The 19,505-nt window shown below is 40.3% G+C and overlaps 1 protein-coding gene across 8 annotated transcripts in view; it reads left to right on the top strand.

Annotated features, from left to right (window-relative positions):
- The first annotated feature begins 7,569 nt into the window (after positions 1-7,569).
- The window catches only part of ARMC8 (armadillo repeat containing 8), a 106,487-nt gene continuing 94,551 nt past the window's right edge, over positions 7,570-19,505 (top strand). The window contains exon 1 of one of the 8 annotated variants that reach the window (XM_082393454.1): positions 7,570-12,168. Coding sequence is in view for 4 of the 8 variants with exons in the window: in XM_082393453.1 (XP_082249579.1) it covers positions 12,124-12,168 (45 nt within the window). In the remaining 4 variants the exon portion in view is untranslated. The remainder of the gene's footprint in view (positions 12,169-19,505) is intronic. The other 7 variants (XM_082393453.1, XM_082393448.1, XM_082393449.1 and 4 more) reach the window with 7 other exon arrangements.

Genomic DNA, 19,505 nt, shown 5'->3' with positions numbered 1-19,505 from the left:
CAAATTGTTGTTTGCGTAACTAGACTGCAAGCTCAATGAAAGCAGATGAATATCTCGAAAACATCCAGGAGGGAAAAGGACCAGACTGACAATTGAAGAATTAGTGGCCAAGGCAGAAACAAGCAAACAAATAAAACCCTTCTGGCAAATTTAATCAAGAAAATAATCAAGATAATACGGAGAATAATAAAACCATCTCTGCTCATTTAAAAAAAAAACTAGATAAAATAAACAATTTCTAGGAATAAAGACACCAAAGTTAATTCAAAATGAAGCAGAAGATGTAAACAAAACAATGACAATAAGAAGACACTGGCATATATACACTACCAAATGTAAAATAGCTAGCTAGTGGGAAGCAGCTGCATAGCACAGGGAGATCAGCTCGGTGCTTTGTGACCACCTAGAGGGGTGGGATAGGCGGGGTGGGATAGGGAGGGTGGGAGGGAGACGCAAGAAGGAGGAGATATGGGGATATATGTTTATGTATAGCTGATTCACTTTGTTATACAGCAGAAACTAACACACCATTGTAAAGCAATTATACTACTATACTAAGATGTTAAAAAAAAAAAAAGACACTGGGAAAGTCAAAGACATAAATCCATTGAAAGACATTTATGAGTGATTTATAGGCGATTTCTTTCAAATTTACAAGAAAGATACACTTTTCATGATATCTAAATCAATCAAGAGGGTAGAAAAAGATGGAAATCTAATATTTCCTATTAGTTTTTAATGTTTTATTTTCCCTTCTGTATTAAATTTTTTGAACTATATAAAGAACAGATACTTTTTTTTACATTGTTAAATTTAACTTCTAAAAAAAAATTTAACTTCTTCCACTTGATTTTCAATCTACAGGAATTATCTTTTTCTGGATCTTTTTTTTCTGCATTGAAAAATTGTTAATTTTAATTAACTTACTTAAAGTACCATGAACAAATCAAATCTTAAGTGCACATTTTGATGCATTTTTCCATATGTAATCACCCATATCAAGATATAAAACATTTCTAGCATTCCAAAAGACTCCCTTGTGCTTCCTCCCAAGCCTATTCTCCCAAAAGAAAAACTCTAGTCTAACCTCTAGCACCGTAGATTAGCTCTACTTGTTTTTAAACTTCATAGAAATGTCAGTGTATATTATGTACTCTTTTGTGTCTGGCTTCTTTCACTTAATATCTGTGAGATTCATCCACGAATCTATGTAACTGAGCAGGAGGACCCTATGGGGTCTTCGCAGGGCAGATGACCACCACCCCCACCACCCACAATGTCCTCCACCAGCCTCTTTGTAGAAAAACTAGCCGCCTAGGCCTTCTCCAAGTTCCAAAGAATAAATTTAATTAGAGAAGTGAGAAAATGCAGAAGCAAAGGAAAACAATCAAGCAAGACAAAATAATAATAGTTTAGCCATTAAACAAAGTCAAGGACCTTTAGTTCCTCCTCAAGGGCTATAGATAATAATCTGAGCCAGGGAATTTCCTGGCGGTCCGGTGGTTAAGACTCTGTGCTTCCAACACAGGGGGCACGGGTTTGATCCCTGAGCCATACCATATCCTTTGAGCTATTTTGCAGATACTGAAACTCCCACCAGGTGGAAGAAGTTAACTGTATGCTGATCACAAGCATGGAGACCCCAGACTTGTTGGAATCAGAAGGTTGATGATGTTGACTCCCAGTTACCTCACCACCAACCAGTCAGAATGTCCACAAGCTGATCACGCACCCACAACCCCCTCCTTCATCCTGTCTTTAAAAACCTTTCCCTGAAAGCCATCAGGGAGTTCACGTCTTTTGAGCCCTAACTACCTGGACTCCTGGCTTGGCACTCTGCAATAAACACTGCACTTTCCTTCAACACACCCCGGTGTCAGTAGATTGGGCTTTACTGTGAGCAGGTAAGCAGACTCAAGTTTGGTTCAGTAACAACTATACTATAGATAGATACAGCCATAGTATACTATTTCTTATTGCTGTGTTGTTTTCCATCGTGTGAACATACCACAGTTCATGTATCCATTTTTCTGTTGAAGGACATTTGGATTGTTTCTAACTTGGGGCTGTTATGAATAAAGCCACCATACACATTCTTGTAAAATCTTTTGGTGGACATAACACTTTTCCCCCTTGGATTATGCCCAGGAATGGAATCTCTGGATAACATAGTAGGTATATGTTTAGCTTTAATAGATAGTGTCAGTTGTGCTAATTTACACTTTCCTACGTAATATGAGTGTTCTAATTATGCCATGTGCACAACAGCACTTGGTATTATCTGTCTGTTAAATTTTAGCCATGTTGTTAGGCATGCAATGGTGTCTTCTTGTTATTTCCATGTAGATTTTACAACAAAATTTTAATATGTCAATTTGAATTTTCGTCTTTTGTGACCAATAGGAAACAATAATTTAATGCCATAACATTCAAAATCTCATGGTCAAAGAAGGAAATAGAAGATTATGAATAGGGATGAAAAAGTGCCTCATGGCTTAGCTCTTAACTCTATTCCCAACCAACACCCCATTTCCAGAGGTCATACTGGTATGTTAATAAACTTGAGAATTCTCACTGCCTTTCTCAAATCCAGAGAGAATAAAACTAAATCAATAGCCTCAACTCCTTCCCATGCTGAATGAGGTGAAATGGGAGGATTGTGGGAGAAAAATGGATGTGTGAACAATGAAAATTCTTTTTGCAGACATGAAGGGCCATTCACTGAACAGGTAGACCCTCTCCAATTGTGTGTGTGGTCCATGAGGAAAGTCCCTCTCATCGGGTGGGAAAGGAATTCCCTGATTCTGTCAGAGCAAAGACAGTATCTAGATAGAGGCACACAACGATGAGCAAAATGAAAAAAGAAACCACATATCAACTATGGAAACATGCTAAAAAGAGCATAAGCTGGGATGGACCTGAGCAGGCGTTAATTAAAACTGCTTAGATACAACCAGATCTTTCTCCTCTAAATCAAGTCTGCTTGTTGAAATGGTTGATTCCAAGACAGAGAAAGTACAAAATGAGCGTGGATCATCTTGTGCCAGAAAACAAGGAAGTGCTCAAAGAATCTAAGACATCAAAAGGACATTGAGTGAAGGTTTTTCCACTGGCCAAATCTGAAACAACGTCAGCATCAAAATGCACAATCATAGTACCAGACTTTAGCCCATTGAATAAAGTAGGAATCTACTATTCCATCCTGACATAAATAAGTAAGTAAATAAATAAATAAATAGGAAAAGAGAGGTCTTATTTACACAAGAATGCTGATTGATAAGTATAGAAGGAAAGTTGGAGTTAGAAAATCACCATAAACCATCATCATCATCATCATCATCATCAACATCACTTGTTACAAGGAAGAATTTTTAATGAATGCTAAAACAATTGGGGAAAACTTTGAAGAGTAATAGGATACTTACATTGTCTCAATGTATCTATTATTTGAGACTATTTATATGATCTCAAAGTATCTTTCCAAAAGATACTAATTTTAACAAAGAGAAAAATAAGGATTTTACATAGAGAAACCTGGCAGACACCACTTAACAGAGTGATCAAAGTTAATCTCACTAGGAATGGACAAATCCACATCATGTGCCCCTGATACATTACTTCTGTGGTATTCCTGCCAAAAATGCATAACCTGAATCTAATCTTGAAAAATAGGAGACAAATTGAAATAGACAAAGAATTTTTTTAAATAACTGGCCTGTCTTTAAATATATATATATAAAATGGTCATGAAATACAAGGACAGACTGAGAAAGATTAAAAATTAAATGATACTGAAGATTCATGATAACTGAATGCAATGTGTTGCTATAAAATACATTATTAAGATAATTGCCAAATCTGAATAAGATCTGTAAATTAGATAGTATTGTATCAGTGTTAATTTCCTGATTGTGATCATTTTACTGTGGTTATATAAGGGAATTCCTTGTTTTTAGGAAACACACACTGAAATATTTAGGAACGTATGTATCTGCCCATCCATGTATTGCAGGGGCTAGAAGCTAAGAAACTATTGGGCTGGCCAAAAACTCCCTTCAGTTTTTAAGTAAAAATGAAAGACACATTTTTCATTTTCACCAAGAACTTTATTGAACAACATATTCACCCTTTTGTTCCCCTACCTTCTGCCATTTTTCAGGCAACTTCATAATTCCTTCTTCCCAAAACATTTTATCTTTTTGAGCAAAGAACTGTTCCAGGTGCCTTTTACAGTCTTCCAGGGAATTGAATTTTTTTCCATCAAGAGAATTTTGTAAAGATCTAAATAAATGGAAATCCGAAGGTGCAATGTCTGGTGAATATGGTGGATGAATCAGAGCTTCCCCAGCCAAGCTGTAACAGCTTTTGCCTGGTCATCAAAGAAACATGTGGTCTTGCGTTATCCTGATGGAAGATTATGCATTTTCTGTTGACTAATTCTGGACGCTTTTCGTCGAGTGCTGCTTTCAGTTGGTCTAACTGGGAGCAGTACTTGTTGGAATTACTTGTTTGGTTTTCTGGAAGGAACTCATAATAGAGGACTCCCTTCCAATCCCACCATATGGACAACATCACCTTCTTTGGATGAAGACCAGCCTTTGGTGTGGTTGGTGGTGGTTCATTTCGCTTGCCCCATGATCTCTTCCATTCCACATTATTGTACAGTATCCACTTTTCATCGTCCACCACAATTTGTTTTAAAAATGGAACGTTTTCATTATGTTTCAGTAGAGAATCACATGTGGAAATACAGTCAAGAAGATTTTTTTCACTTAACTTATGTGGAACCCAAACATCAAAGTGATTAACATAACCAAGATGGTGCAAATGATTTTCAACGCATGATTTGGATATTTTGAGTATGTCGGCTATCTCCCATGTGGTATAACATTGATCATTCTCAATTAATGTCTCGATTTGATTGCTATCAACTTCAACTGGTCTATCCAACCATGGAGTATCATCCAGCAAGAAATCACCAGCACGAAACTTTGCAAACCACTTTTGACACGTTCAATCAATCACAGCACCTTCTCCATACACTGCACAAAAAAATTTTTTTTTCATTTTGGTTGTGTTTTTACCCTTCTTGAAATAATAAAGCATAATATGCTCTGAAAATGTTTCTTTTTTTCTTCCATCTTCAATATTAAAATGGTTACACAAAAATTCACCAATTTTGATATTTTTTTTAATGCACGCTGATATGACAGCTGTCACATACAGTCTAACAAAATTGTTTTGAATGAAGTTAAAGACAACTAAGTGCTACTAGAGCCATCTTATGGAAAAAACTGAAGGAATCTTTTGGCCAACCCAATACATTTCTTAGACTCCCTTGCTGGCTGAGGTCTGGATTGGGTTTTGCAGATGAGAAACACTTGTGTGAGGTTAGAAGGTAGAAGAAAAGTAAAAGCTGTTGCTTTTCTCTTCCGGCTCTGGAAATGGTGGTGGCAGCTCAGCACCCCAGGTTCATTCAGTGATGGTGAATTTCTCACTGTTCCTGATCTCAAGTGAAATATTCCCTCCCTGTTTGCCCTTTATTCCTTCCAATAATTTTGTAATCTTTTTGCTTAAAATACAAAAAATGGGTTCTTTTTTCCTGTATGTTGTACCAGCCAAGATGTCATTCAAGTAAAAGGCAATAAGCAAGATGTTTTCAACCATGAAAGTACTCCAGGGAGACAATACCCATGAGCCCCTCTTGAAAAAATATTACTTGACAATGAAATCCAGCCAAATAAGAGTTGAACAAACATAAATGACACAGGAAGGAAGAATTGTGTTTAAAAGATGATGACTGGGGGCTTCCCTGGTGGTGCAGTGGTTGAGAGTCTGCCTGCCAGTGCAGGGGACACGGGTTCAAGCCCTGGTCTGGGAGGATCCCACATGCCGTGGAGCAACTGGGCCCGTGAGCCACAATTACTGAGCCTGCGCGTCTGGAGCCTGTGCTCCGCAACAAGAGAGGCCGTGATAGTGAGAGGCCCACGCACCGCGATGAAGAGTGGCCCCCGCTTGCTGCAACTGGAGAAAGCCCTCGCACAGAAACGAAGACCCAACACAGCCATAAATAAATAAATAAAATTAAAAAAAAAAAAAAGATGATGATTAGGACCTCCCTGTCTGTTCAGTGGTTAGGACTTCACCTTCCAATGCAGGGTGTGCCGTTCGATCCCTGGTCAGGGAGCTAAGAGCCCACATGCCGTGCGGTGTGGCCTAAATAAATAAATAAAGTCTCTTTTAAAAAATGGGGTGGGGTGGGCGCGGGGGAAAAAAGAGAAATTAAAAATGGTCTACATCAAAAAAAACTTTAAAAAAAAAAGGATGATTTAAAACAGAACAGAGTGAGGGGATTGGAAATGCCATGGTGGGGGTAGGGTACTTAATGAATATAGGATTGTTCTGGAAGACCACGTTGATAGGGTGACATATTGAGCAGAAACCTTCATTAAATAAGGGAGTGAGCTGTGGCGATATCTGGGCAATGAGTTTTCAAGTCAGTTTATAAATAAAATGTTATACACATCAAGATAAAACATCCATCCCTGCTATCTGTATCTTATAATTGAACTAGGTGATTATGGCACCTACCACCACCTGATGGCAGCACATTTTACAGGAAAACTAAAGAGTGAGCAAGTCTGTAGTGGTAAAAGTAAAGAGCGGCAAACATCACAGAGAGATAAAAGAGTCCTATGGTGTCTCTAGCCTCTGAATTTTAAACTTGTCAGACATTCCATTCGGACTTCCTGATTTCATCAGATTTTTTGTTAAAAAGCAAGCAATATCTCTTGTTTATAGGTTTGATGACGTCCAGAGTCCATTCCAGTATTGTAAATGGTGAAGATTGGATTTGCTTTGCCTAAATTGTTACCTTCACGTCTCCATTTTCAAACTCATCTGCCTAATGTGGTCATCTTTGCTTGGGGTGGGTGTGGAGTTGTCTTTTAGTACCCAGGTAATCCAGAAGATGGCAACCCATCTGAAGACCTGCTGATTTTATAGTGTCTCTTTTCCTATAAATAATCGGAGCTCTTGTCCTAGCGCTGATTTTGCAAGATCTGCCAGTGTTTCCACAGCTAAGTGCAGAGAAGGGGGTGTCTTAATTGTTCCATTACACAAATGTTTTTGGACAAGCCAAGCTCTGTGTGGAGCAACGCACAGAGCTTTGCCTGGTCTGTTCCTGTTGACACTTCAGGTCAGAGCTTGGGTGCCACCCCAAACAGAAAGACTTCCTATGACTTTAGTCCTGATGAGGTTCCCTCATAGATGTTCCCTTTGCCCCACACCTTTTCACGTATCATCCTACATTCTAATGACTTGTTCTCTTGTCTCTCTTCCTTTTTTTTAAAAAATAAATTTATTTATTTATTTATTTATTTATGGCTGTGTTGGGTCTTCGTTGCTGCTCGCGGGCTTTCTCTAGTTGCAGCGAGTGCGGGCTACTCTTCATTGCGGTGCGTGGGCTTCTCATTGTGGTGGCTTCTCTTGTTGCAGAGCACGGGTTCTAGGCACGCAGGCTTCAGTAGTTGCAGCACGTGGGCTCAGTAGTTGTGGCTCGCAGGCTCTAGAGCGCAGGCTCAGTAGTTGTGGTACACGGGTTTAGCAGCTCCGCAGCATGTGGGATCTTCCCGGACCAGGGCTCGAACCCGTGTCCCCTGCATTGGCAGGTGGATTCTTAACCACTGTGCCACCAGGGAAGTCCTCTCTTCCCTTTTTTTGAAAGCTCTGTGATAACAGGGAATGTATCTCTCTTGCTAATTGTATGATACCACCCCCCCCCCAGCACCGTGCCTGGCACATAGTAGGTACCTAGTAAATATATTTTATTGAATGAATTAATTTCCAGGATCCTTGGTCCTCTTCTTCTTATTATTCTCTAAATGAGTCTCTTTCTCATTATTAAAGAAGAACAATTGTTTAATACATAGTGACTCCGTTTTTTTACACTTAAATTCTTCACTCTGTGTTTCCTAAGAACAAAGGTATTCTCTTTATAACAACAGTACAATTATCAAAATCGGTACATTAACAACGATACCTCATCTACAGAGTTTGTTCACATTTTGCCATCTTTCGCCTTGATGTCCTATATAGCAAGAGGGGAAATTTATTTTTCCAGGATTCCATCCTAGATCACAAGTTGTATTTAATAAGTGTCATGTTACATTATTTTCTTTTAATCTATAGCAACTCCTCAGCTTTTCTTTGTCTTTCAGGCCAGTTTTGAAGGATGTAGATGTGTTGTGTTTCTCAAGGTTTGTCTGATGTTCCCTCATGATTACACCCATGCATTTTTGGCAGGAATACCACAGAACTGATGTTGTGTCCTTTTCAGTGCATCATATCATGGTGTCTATTTATCCCATTAGTGGTGATATTAATTATAATCACTTGAATAAAGTGGTGTCTACCAAGTTTCTCTACTATCACTAGTAACTTGTGGGGAGGTTCCGTTTCTCCTCATATTCCCACCAGTTAGTTTCAGCGTCCATGGTTGATTCTTGCCTCAAACAAGTATAACTCATATGGTTGTCCAGGGGTGGTTTTCAAATTCCATCATTTCTTCTATATTTGTAAGTTGGAATTCGACCACAGCAATTATTCAGTTATAAAAAGAGCATTTTCTTTTTTTTTTTTTTTACTGTAGTTTCTAATGGAAGACTTTTTCAACATCTTACTAATTCTGCTTTATGCATATACACATTTTACACCCGCCAAGCACCTGAATTACGGATGCATTATTTCCCATTGCAAAGCCCTTGTAGATTTTCCTTAATTGGCTGGTTGCTTAAGTGAGTGCTCAGTAATCCCATGTGGGAGAGTCCTATCAGGTCCCAGAGGATTATGTATGAGAGAGCAAATTATTGAACATCTCAGAGTCTCACATTTTTATCTGCTTGAAGGCAGGAACCATGTCTTTATTCCACTTTGAATCCCTGGTACAATGTGTGCACCAGTAAACCCACAGTTAGTGTCTGTTGAACTGAACTATTTCTCCTCTGCACCAGTGTTAGTCCATTTTCCTTTTTAATTTATTTAAAGAATCTCTTCTGTTTTCAAATCTTTTAAAGGGTCTTCTAAATTCCTTTTGGGATCACTCAGTTTTTGTTTTGAATCTTTCTACATTTTTAGCTTTCCTTTTTTTTTTTTTTTTTGCATAGGTATGTTTCTACTTTCAAAAATATGGCTTTATTTCTCTACCCTGGCAGTTCCATTTAGATATTTATAAATACTTTTCAGATTTCTTTCTTGCTACTTACTTTCGATTGTGTATTTCTACTTTTTCTTTATTAAACTCACACTTTGTTGTCATTATTTTTTCAGAAATTAATACTGCTCTGAGATAGGGGAGGATGGGGAGAAATTTCCTTCCTGTTTTCAGGGGAGTCCGTGCGGCTATTCCCGCTCTCCACCACTGCGCCAAAGTTTTGTTGTTGCTGTTATGTGGAGGCTGAATCAATTTTTTTTATTACCCTCAATTTCTACTCATTATTTAAGTTTGAAGGATGTACCTAAGATTATTTAGTAGCAAAATTTGAACTAGAAATGGGATTCCTGATCCCAAGCTTAGAACTTTGCTAATCAATGCTTCTTTCCTGTAAAATGGCTATGTCAGTTTTCTGGAAATAAAACGGAAAAGCCTGGATGCTTTGAGTCATGTTCCCTAGCCCCTCCTCACTCTGATTTCAGCCACAGCTGTAATGTTGGTTCTGCTGCAAGTTCAGATGCATGCTGCCTGTATCCTACCCCAAAAGAGAGCCTGCAGATTCTGCTTTTCTGCATCAGGTTAAGGAAGCCCTCTCTGTTCTGTGCACAGGTACAATCCAGGAGGGTAGGGAATTAAAAGCTGCGGGGAAACCCTCAACTAATATAGGATGGGAGTGGTGGGTTAATACTCCAACCTCAAGATGGATATCTAGGGGGTGGGGCATGCTGTATGTTTTTCATGGGCCCTTAGGGAATAAGCAGTGACTTCAACAATGGACCCTTATATTGACTTTTTCTTCTTTCTTTTCTCACTCTGGCTGATCCATCAATTCTGTTCCATGGAAACACTTTACAAATAAACTACTTGCACCCAAATCATTGTCCCAGGATCTGCCTTTGGGGGTGCCCAAACTAAGTCAAAAATTCATTCAACAAACATTTACTAAGTGAGTAGTCTATGCTAGGCAGTGAGATAAAAGACCTGGAAGATAAAATTCCTAGTGCCTGCTCTGAAGTGTATAATGGGGAGACAGACAAGTAAAATATTACCCCAAAAGTTAGAGTCTATTGTTGGAGATACTATGTTAGAGGCAAGAACAGAATGATGCGTGAAGACATGAGGGAGGGGTCACCTAAGCTATACTTAGGGGAGGGGCACCTGGAGGATGTATTGCATGAGCTAATTAATGAAATGTGGATCAAATACAGCTGCAACAACTCTATATCATACAAATGTCAACTGAAAATTTAGTTGATACCTCTGTACACTCTGTATAAGGGTTATGCTCTGCTCTGTTGTGGTATGTAGTACATGACATGATTCTAGGTGATACACGGATGGACATTTGAACATTTTTGTAGTTGTTATGTTAATGTGTACTAGAACAAAAATTAGGAGCACAACACACTTGATTTTACAGAGTATTATGATTTAGGATGAGGCTAAAATTACTTAATCAGTTGAAATTGGCTTTAAAGAAAAAATATTGAATAATAATACCTGGGTGCAGCTTGGCAAAGATTGTGTGGGTGGCATGCAGAGTACCGAAGTTTGGGAAATAGTGCTGCAGCAGGAAGAAAATCTACAATGAAATCACTGCTTTCCAGAAAGTCAACAGTTTGTTAGGTGACACAGGCCGGTAAGCGAGATTAGTACCACAATAAATTCAGAAACCAAGTGCAGGGGGAAGATAGGAAAGCAGTGAGGAGCAAAGTGAAGGAGAGGCTAGCTACAACATCAGTTGGAAGACAATTGCTCTAGTCCAGGGGAGAGGTAATAACAACCTGCATTAGGGAGTGGCTATAGCAATGACAGAAAGACAAGTAATATAACAGGTTCATTGCACTCATCCTGTGAAAGCCTTGCTGGTTGTGAGCAGCATGAAGTTGAAACCTGTTCAGCCAAGTCCAGGGCAGTTTTGTTCATATACACCCAAACACACAAATGGAGTGGGAGAGCTGAATTCATCAATCAGAAAATAGAATTAGAAGCATATTTTTATTTGGTCTCAATTATCAGAGGGTTTTAGGGTGAATTATTCAGATATTTGACCCCATTTTTTTCTGCTTGACTCAGAGGCTGCAGAAATGGTAACACATATATAACGTTTTCTACGTTCCACTTATGTTCTAAGAGCTTTATATTTTCCATCTTCATAGCCCCTTATTTTACACAAGAGGAAACTGAAGCATAGGAGTTTAAGTAACTTGCCGAGGTAATGCAGCTCCGTAAAGTAGCAAGGATTAAACTCAGGCGTTCTGGCTCTGGAGTATCTATTCTTAACACTACACTAGAATAAGCGGGTCGGGCAGATAATGCTGAAACAAGTCACACTTCAACGTTGGACCGTGAAAACACTCTTACTGGTGGCAGGAGACTTGGTTCTGAGATCACAGTTTCTCCATCTGTAAAATGGAGATAATAACGACACTAGGAGTTTGGTGCAAAGAAGGAGTGAGATAATGAATGTGAAAGTGAACTTCAAATTATGTATTTGGCTCTACACACCAGTTTGTCGGAATGAGTACGCGAGCTCAAGAAATTGCAATAAATCAATCTGTGACGCTTGTAGCAAGACTCCGCCCCTGAGGCTCCGCCCACCGCGAGCCGCAGGTGGGGCCGGCCGATCTTCTTTGCGCATGCGGAAACTGCTGCGCGCTCCCACCTCTCACCCAGGCTGAGAGTAGCTGCCGTTTCTGAGAGGACGATTCGTAAGGAGGCCCCTGGTGCGGTTTCCCTTTGCTGTTCCCTCTGCGGGCCCTGGCCGTACTTCAGCGGTGTCTAGAGCGTGGTCCGTTCTCGTCTACCTGCCTGCCTTTCTGCAGAGGTAACTGTGGTTGGCCCAGTAGTCGGCTGTCGAAAGTGCCGGCCCCGGCGCCGGCGCCGGCTGCAGCCGGGTGGGAAGGCTCAAGATGGCGTGCCTGCTGGAGACCCCAATCCGCATGAGCGTCCTTTCGGTGAGTGACCGGCCGCAGCCGCTCGTCTGCCCGCCCGCCCGAGAGCTCGGTCCCAGCCCGCAACATTCACCACCAACGCGGCGTGCCTCCTGGGCACCACTCCTTGGGGTGGCCTCCGGCTCAGCTTTAAGCAGGGGAGTTGAGATAGGGTGGGCGGGCGGGAGAGACGGGACCCGGCCGAGCCCGAGACGTCTCCAACTCCGGGAGCGCTCACCGGTGCAGGTTCTCAGGACAGCGTCGGGCGGGCCGGGTGGTTGGACACACGGGCAGCTGGCCGGGAGGCGCGGCTTGGGCTTTGCCAGGCGTTTCACCGAGCCGCCTTCTTACCGATGCCGCTTTCCCGGGGCCGAGCGCTTTGCCGTGTGAGGCGTCGTGCTTGCCGCTGGCCTGGGGGTGAGCGCCCACTCAGCCCTCCGCGGCTGTGGCAAAGAGATGGAGGCTTCTTGGCCCCCACTGTCTCGGGGCTGCCAGGCCAGGTCTGTGTGGCTTCTATCGCGTCCCAGCACCCGGTCACAGGCTAGAGCTGCTTGCTTCTTGGCAACGGGAATTTCATATCAGCTGCAACGTCTCCTAGTGTATGTGGTTATTTAAGCCCCTTTTCTCCGCTCTGCTGCGGAGGTCGCAGCCCTGAGTCTAAAGGAACCTGTGACTGGCCTTCCTTTTTCCTTCACGGGGAGTCAAACGTTGAAAAAAGAGATCAGATTTTCCTACTATTGAAAGAAGGGAATGTATTGACATGCCAGGAAGTAATACCTAGTTTGTTCGCTTAAATTTAAAAATGAAACCAAAGCTTTCACCTTTCGCTGTGTTGCTCTTGAGAGAACCAAGGACCGGGGTGAAAGTTACTAGGAGATGACTTAGAAGGGTTTTGCAACAAATGAGAGCTGTCCAGCTCTGAGAATGGTCAGTTTACCAGTGGTCCATTTGCTGTTGTTGGAAACAAGCAGGCAAAGACTGGTTGACCATCTTTTAGACTTATCGTGGAAGTCAGTCTGATACTGAGAGGATGGTTGGATTATAGATGCCTTGTCAGGTTCCTTGAGTCTGTGGCTCCAACGGGTTTCTCTTCCCTGACTTCTCCCACAAACACACTCACGTATCTGGAAGCACTTAGGACATTTGCTGCAGGTCACGGTTAGAGCATTGTGGCATATTCCACCTTGATTTATTTGGGCGGGAGTGGGGTGGGAGCTGTACACAGATTTGTCCTCTGATCCATTTCAGTAGTCCCTTTTCTTATTTTTAAACTGTAGCTGGGGAAATACTGCTCACCTAAGCATTGACTTAGCTTGTTACTCCACCTCTGACTGACTGACACCTAGGAACATTTTGTGGGAGAGCAGGCCAATGACTTTCCCTCATGAGCTTTTTGTTGTTTTTTTTTAAGTATGCATCTTGACTGTTCTCAATTCCCTTTAATTATCTAGCTTATCCTTCATTTCACTTGAAGCTTCTTTAGTTTTTGTACGTTGTCAACCCATGTAGTATACAATTGAAATTTTTTGGTTTTTTTTTCACTCCCTCAGTAAATAATATTTCCTATTTTACTTTATTCAAAAACTTCTTGAAGAGTATTCCCTACTTCTAGTGAGCATTTGCTTTAGCCCTAGTCTCATTGGGGGCTCTTTTTTTCTTTTTTAAGGTTTTCACAGTCCCAAAGTCTGGTCTTTCTGTTCTTCAGTTCTGGAGCCTTGGGAAATCAGACCTTCGGATAAATGATTTAAACTGTCTAAACTCACTGATTATAATAATTTCAAGTGAAGCCTGTACCTTTCAAAGTTCTCCCTAGGGCACCACTGTTTGAAATACAAAGTGCAAGTGGAACAGGAATTAATCATCAGAAATTATCTTGAAAATAATTGGTTCCTTTAATAGGCTACTATTTTGCACCAGTTGTGTACAACACCCAGTGCACAGTTGAGCTCAGCTATGCCTTCAGGAAGCTCACCGTCTGAATGACTCCATAACCTGAGAAACATAATTCACACCGGGGGCAGATCAAATGGTTTTAAAGAATTTCCGTTCAAGGCCCTTTATACCTTCTCCTCTCTGAGAGATCTCATGCATTTTTATAACCTTAACTATAATCAGCTTACACATCTACATTGTCAGCCTTGACTGTTCTCCATTTAGTCTCACGTCTTCAGTTGTGTGGATGTTACCCATCACTTTCCAACAAAGCGCGTTCCTTCTCCTAAGAGAACTTAGTTCTGACTTCCCATTTCTGTTAATGGTATTATCTTTCATGGATCACCCACTGTTAAAGCACTTGAATCATCATTGACTCTTCCCCCTTTCAGGCCCCTATAGCTAATCAGTCCTTAAGTTCTTTTTTTTTTTTTTTTTTTTTTTTTTAATTTATTTTATTTATTTTTGGCTGCACTGGGTCTTCGTTGCTGCGCGGGCTTCCTCTAGTTGCAGTGAGCGGGGGCTACTCTTCGTTGCTGTGCGCAGGCTTCTCACTGCGGTGGCTTCTCTTGTTGCGGAGCACGAGCTCTAGGCGCGCGCGCTTCAGTAGTTGTGGCACGTGGGCTCGGTAGTTGTGGCTTGCGGGCTCTAGAGCACAGGCTCAGTAGTTGTGGCACACGGGCTTAGCTGCTCCGCGGCATGTGGGATCTTCCCGGACCAGGGCTCGAACCCGTGTCCTCTGGACCGGCAGGCGGATTCTTAACCACTGAACCACGAGGGAAGCCCCAGTCCTTAAGTTCTGTTGGCTCTTCATTCTCAGTGTTTCTCACATCTGTCTTTTCCCATGACCACCCTCTCATTCCAGAACTTATCATTTTGTGCCTGCATTACCACAGTTCCTTGCAGTTATTTTTACTGCCTCTAGTGTCTTATCCTCTTAGTTGAATTCAGTTCTCCGCATTTATTTCCCTATACAGCACATCGGATGCACCGGTTCCCTGTTTCAATTCTTCAGTGGGTTCCTGTTGCTGAAAGGCTGATGTTCATATTCAGCTTTGGATATAAGATTCTTTATCCTCTGCATGAACCTCCTATCCCATATAAACTGGCTTTCTCAAGTTGAAGTGATCTTGGGTTCTTACAAACCCCAGTAACTCTTGTTGTCTGCCTGCTCATTTGCACATATGAATTATAGCTTTGTATAGGTTTATTCATGTAACATATTTTGAGCTTCTGTCATTTGCCAGGCATGGCATTGGGTTTGGGAAAACAGTGGTGAGCTACCTAGACTGTCTCTGCCTTCTTGGAGATTAGCCTGATGGGGAAAATAGACATCAAAATGTCACACAGTTTTTTGTGAATGGTGATTAGTGTTATGAATGAAAAATATAGGGTGCTGTACAAGCATGTAATAGGGGAACGTGTTCTAATATGGAGAGCAATGAGAGCTAAGGAAGGTTTCCCTAAAGAAGTGACAATGAGCTAAGAGTTCAAGGACAAGTAAGAACTAACTAGAAAAACAGAAGAGCATTCCAGGCAAAGGGAACTGCTTTTGCAGTGGCCCTGAGGCTGTTAATAATTATTCTGTTTTATCTTCTTAGAGAGTAAATTAATTCAGAGGTAAGTGCTTGACCTTTTCTTCTTCTTAACCCAACTACTCTTTATAGCACTATGTCTTTCATATATTAGATTCTCAATAAATATTTGATTGAACTATTTATTTGGAGGAGTTGGACAAAATCTCCAGGTGTCTTTCTAAGCTACACCATGATCACCCCTATCCCTCTTGAATTTGCATTTAGCGTTACAACATCACTGTTTTCAACAAATTTATAAATTTTCCCATGTTTCCCAAACTTTTGGGTGATTTTACATTGATTGCATTTTTTTTAACTTTCTATTTTGAGATAATTACAGATTCACAAGAAGTTGCAAAGATAGTACAGAGAGATCCCTGTGTATACTGTACCCAGTTCCCCCGTTTGGTCACATTTTATATAACTATAGTACAATATCAAAACCACAAAACTGATATTGGTATAAATATGTATACAGTTCTGTAACGCCATAGTAGAGATCTCCCTCATGCTACTTCTTCGTAGTCACACCTACCTGCTGCCCCACACCCACTGTCTCTAACCCCTGGTGACAACTAATCTCTTCTCCATCTCCATGATTTTGTTATTTTCTATAATGTTACATAAATGGAGTCATACAGCGTGTGACCTTTTGAGATTGGCTTTTGTCACTCAATGTAATGCCCTGGAGATCCATTCAAGCTGTTGAATGTATCAGCAGTTTCTTCCTTTTTACTGGTGAGTAGTATCCTGTGGTATGGATATATATTACGGATGTTTGAAAGATAGTTTGCTTAACTGGTCACCTGTTAGAAATTTTGGGCATTTCCAGTTTTTGGCTGTTATAACCTGCTATGAACAAACATGTACAGGCTTTTGTGTGGACATAACTTTTTGTATCTCTGAGATAAATGCCCAGTAGTGCAATTGCTAGGTTGTATGGTAAATGTATGTTTAATTCTTAAAGAAACTGACAAACTGTTCCAAAGTGGCTGTACCATTTTACATTCCCACCAGTAATGTTTGAGAGATCCAGTTTCTTTGCATGCTCACCAGCAATTTGGTATGTCATTATTTTTTATTTTAGCTGTTCTAATAGATATATAGTGATATCTCATCATGGTCTCAATTTACATTTCTGAAATGATTAGTAATGTCAAAAATATTTTCATTACTTACTTGCCATCCATATTTTATTGAAATATGAATAAAATATTATAGTGAAATATGTTTTCATGTCCTTTTGCCCACTTTCTAATTGGACTGTTTGTTTTTTTACTGTAGAGTTTTGAAAGCTCTTTATATATTCTAGATGTGAGTCCTTGGTCAGATGGGTGCTTTGCAAGTATTTTCTCCCAGTCTGTAGCTTATCTTTTCATCCCCTTAAACATAGGTTAAAAAATGAACTTTGATCTTAATTTCACACCTTGTACAAAAATTAATTCAAAATGGATCGTAGATTTAATTGTAAAATATAAAACTTTTAGAATAAACAAAATTTGCAGAACCTTGGGCTTGGTAAAGAATTCTTAGACATAACACCAAAAGTATGACCTATTTTTTAAAAAATTGGTAACAGACTTAAGATGAAAATTTATGCTTTTTGAAAGACCCTGTTAAGAGGATGATTACACTATACTTTGGTCAGTTAGTAGTGATTCGAGAGAGACAAGATAATAAAATGCCTTTGAATCATACTGTAGGCTGGCACAGACAGCTAAGGCCTTCATTACGTCTATTTCCCAGTGCCATTATGCCTATTTGATGAGCAGTTATTTGAACTGTATAGGGTATTCCAAGTCTGGATATTCCTTGGTTTTGTTCTGTTCTTGATGATTATAAGCATTTGTTGGTCTTCAGGTGCATAGTGATTTGCTCTCTTACATGGACAACTGACAAGAGTTAAAAAATTTTTTTCTGTGAGGTTAAGCTCAACTATCCTATAAGTATGACTTTGCCCTCTCTTGGTTTTTAGTAGTAAATGCAAAGTAAAATCTTGTAAGCACGTTTTAAAGTTTCCCTTTTGTTTTCTCTACAAAACACCAGTAAGCACAGGGTATGTCAGGAGGTGGTCCTAAAAGAAAATCAGTATGAACTTCCTAATCTTTAATGGCAATGTGTGAAGAATGGGAGATGCTCATCGTATGTTTCTGGACATCTTCTATCTTTTTAAGGAGAGATTGCCACCTGAATTCAGACAACGAATGCTCAGGAAGTCTTTTAAGCTTTACCAAGAGTTAGGTAAGGTCTTCAGTTTCATTTGGATATCTATATCTAACCTTCTTATCTCCTCCCATTCTCATCAAGAATTTTAAAATAGTACCAGGAGCCAGGAATTTCAGTTACTGTGACTTGTATCTTTTTGATTTCTGATTTGGCAACTGTTTTGCAGTGTCATATGTTATGTTGGCTTCTAGGTAAAGATATGGATTTATTGGCAAAGGAAGATTTCTGTTATCTTCTGGAAACTGGAGAGCAGCTACCTTCACTGAGCTGTAGTGCTATGATCCTTAGGACTGTTTAGCTAGGAATGAAAAGTATTCCAAATAAGAGCTGTTTTGCAGAAACAGCCCCCACTTGTCACTTTGGTAGAAGAAAACTGTTTTGATCTCATTTCATAAACTCAGAAGAATAAAGAGTTAGCTACATTCTCTGGCATATTCATAAAACAGTTATTGGGGGAAGGGGAATGATGAGACAGTGTTATGCTTTCTGTTAAAAATGAAAAGTTATGGTCCAGTGGGAAGAGTTTCCAGCCTATAGAATCTATTAATATTTGGAGATCTTTATCACCTGCAAAATGATTAGAGAACACATGATTCTTTTGTTTCTGGAGTGTTTTAAGAATTTATTAGGCTTTCAAAAAGTTGTAAGACGTGACTGATTGGATAAGGGGAATGAGGAAAAGGAAAGAGTCAAAATCATGATCAGGCATGATTGACAAGATTTTTAGTTTTATATCTAGGTGGTATCCTCTACTGAGATGCTGAGGATTAGGAGCTGAACATGTTAGAGGAGTAAGGAGGAAAAATGAGTTTCGTTTTGGACATGCTGAGTTTGAAGTGTTTTCTGGGAATTCATTTAGAGGTGTCCAGTAGGCAGCTGGATATTCTGGAATGTTTTCCACACCACCAAGCAGTTCTCTAGTTCTCTGTGGATACTAGCTGGGTGTCCTACAATTTAACTCAATTCTGACACTATTTAATTGGAGATAGTATCAGATTCCACAGGTTAAGTCCTGCAAGACTGCCCCCACTTCAGACAGCAGTTGCAAGTCCAGGTTGTTCTCCTGTCCTCTGACTGACCAGTTATAAATCAGGGGTTCCCACTGCTCCCTCCTCAAATTCAGTCATTTGTCAGAATGGTTCACAAAGCTCAGCAAAACATTTACTTATGTTTACCAGTTTATTATAAAAGATAGAGATGAACAGCCAGGTGAAGAGGTACATAGGGCAAGATCCAGAAAGGCCCCAAGTGCAGGAACTTCTGTCCATGTGGAACTGGGGTGCACCACCCTCCTGGCAGGTGGATCCATTCACTTACCTGGAAACTTAATCACGTTTTATTCAGGAGTTTTTATAGAACGTTAGTCTCCAGCCTCCCACTCTTCCACTTCCCAGAGATTGGTGGATGGGACTGAAAGTTCCAGCCTTCTAATCACTTGGTCTTTTGGGTAACCAGTCCCATCTTGAGGCTATCTAGGGGCCCCAGCCCAATCATTCATTAGCAAAACTCTTGAAAGATGTTCCTTATGAATAAGTAAAGACATTCATATCACCCAGGAAATTTCAAGGGTTTCAGGACCTCTGTGCCAGGAACTGGGAGAAAGACCAAATATACTTATTAAACCAC

The sequence above is a fragment of the Balaenoptera borealis genome (assembly GCF_965194805.1).
Source record: "Balaenoptera borealis genome assembly, chromosome: 5".
NCBI classification, from domain to species: Eukaryota; Metazoa; Chordata; class Mammalia; order Artiodactyla; family Balaenopteridae; genus Balaenoptera; species Balaenoptera borealis.
Note: the sequence above shows the minus strand (reverse complement) of the source record. Positions and strands in the feature narration are given on the sequence as shown.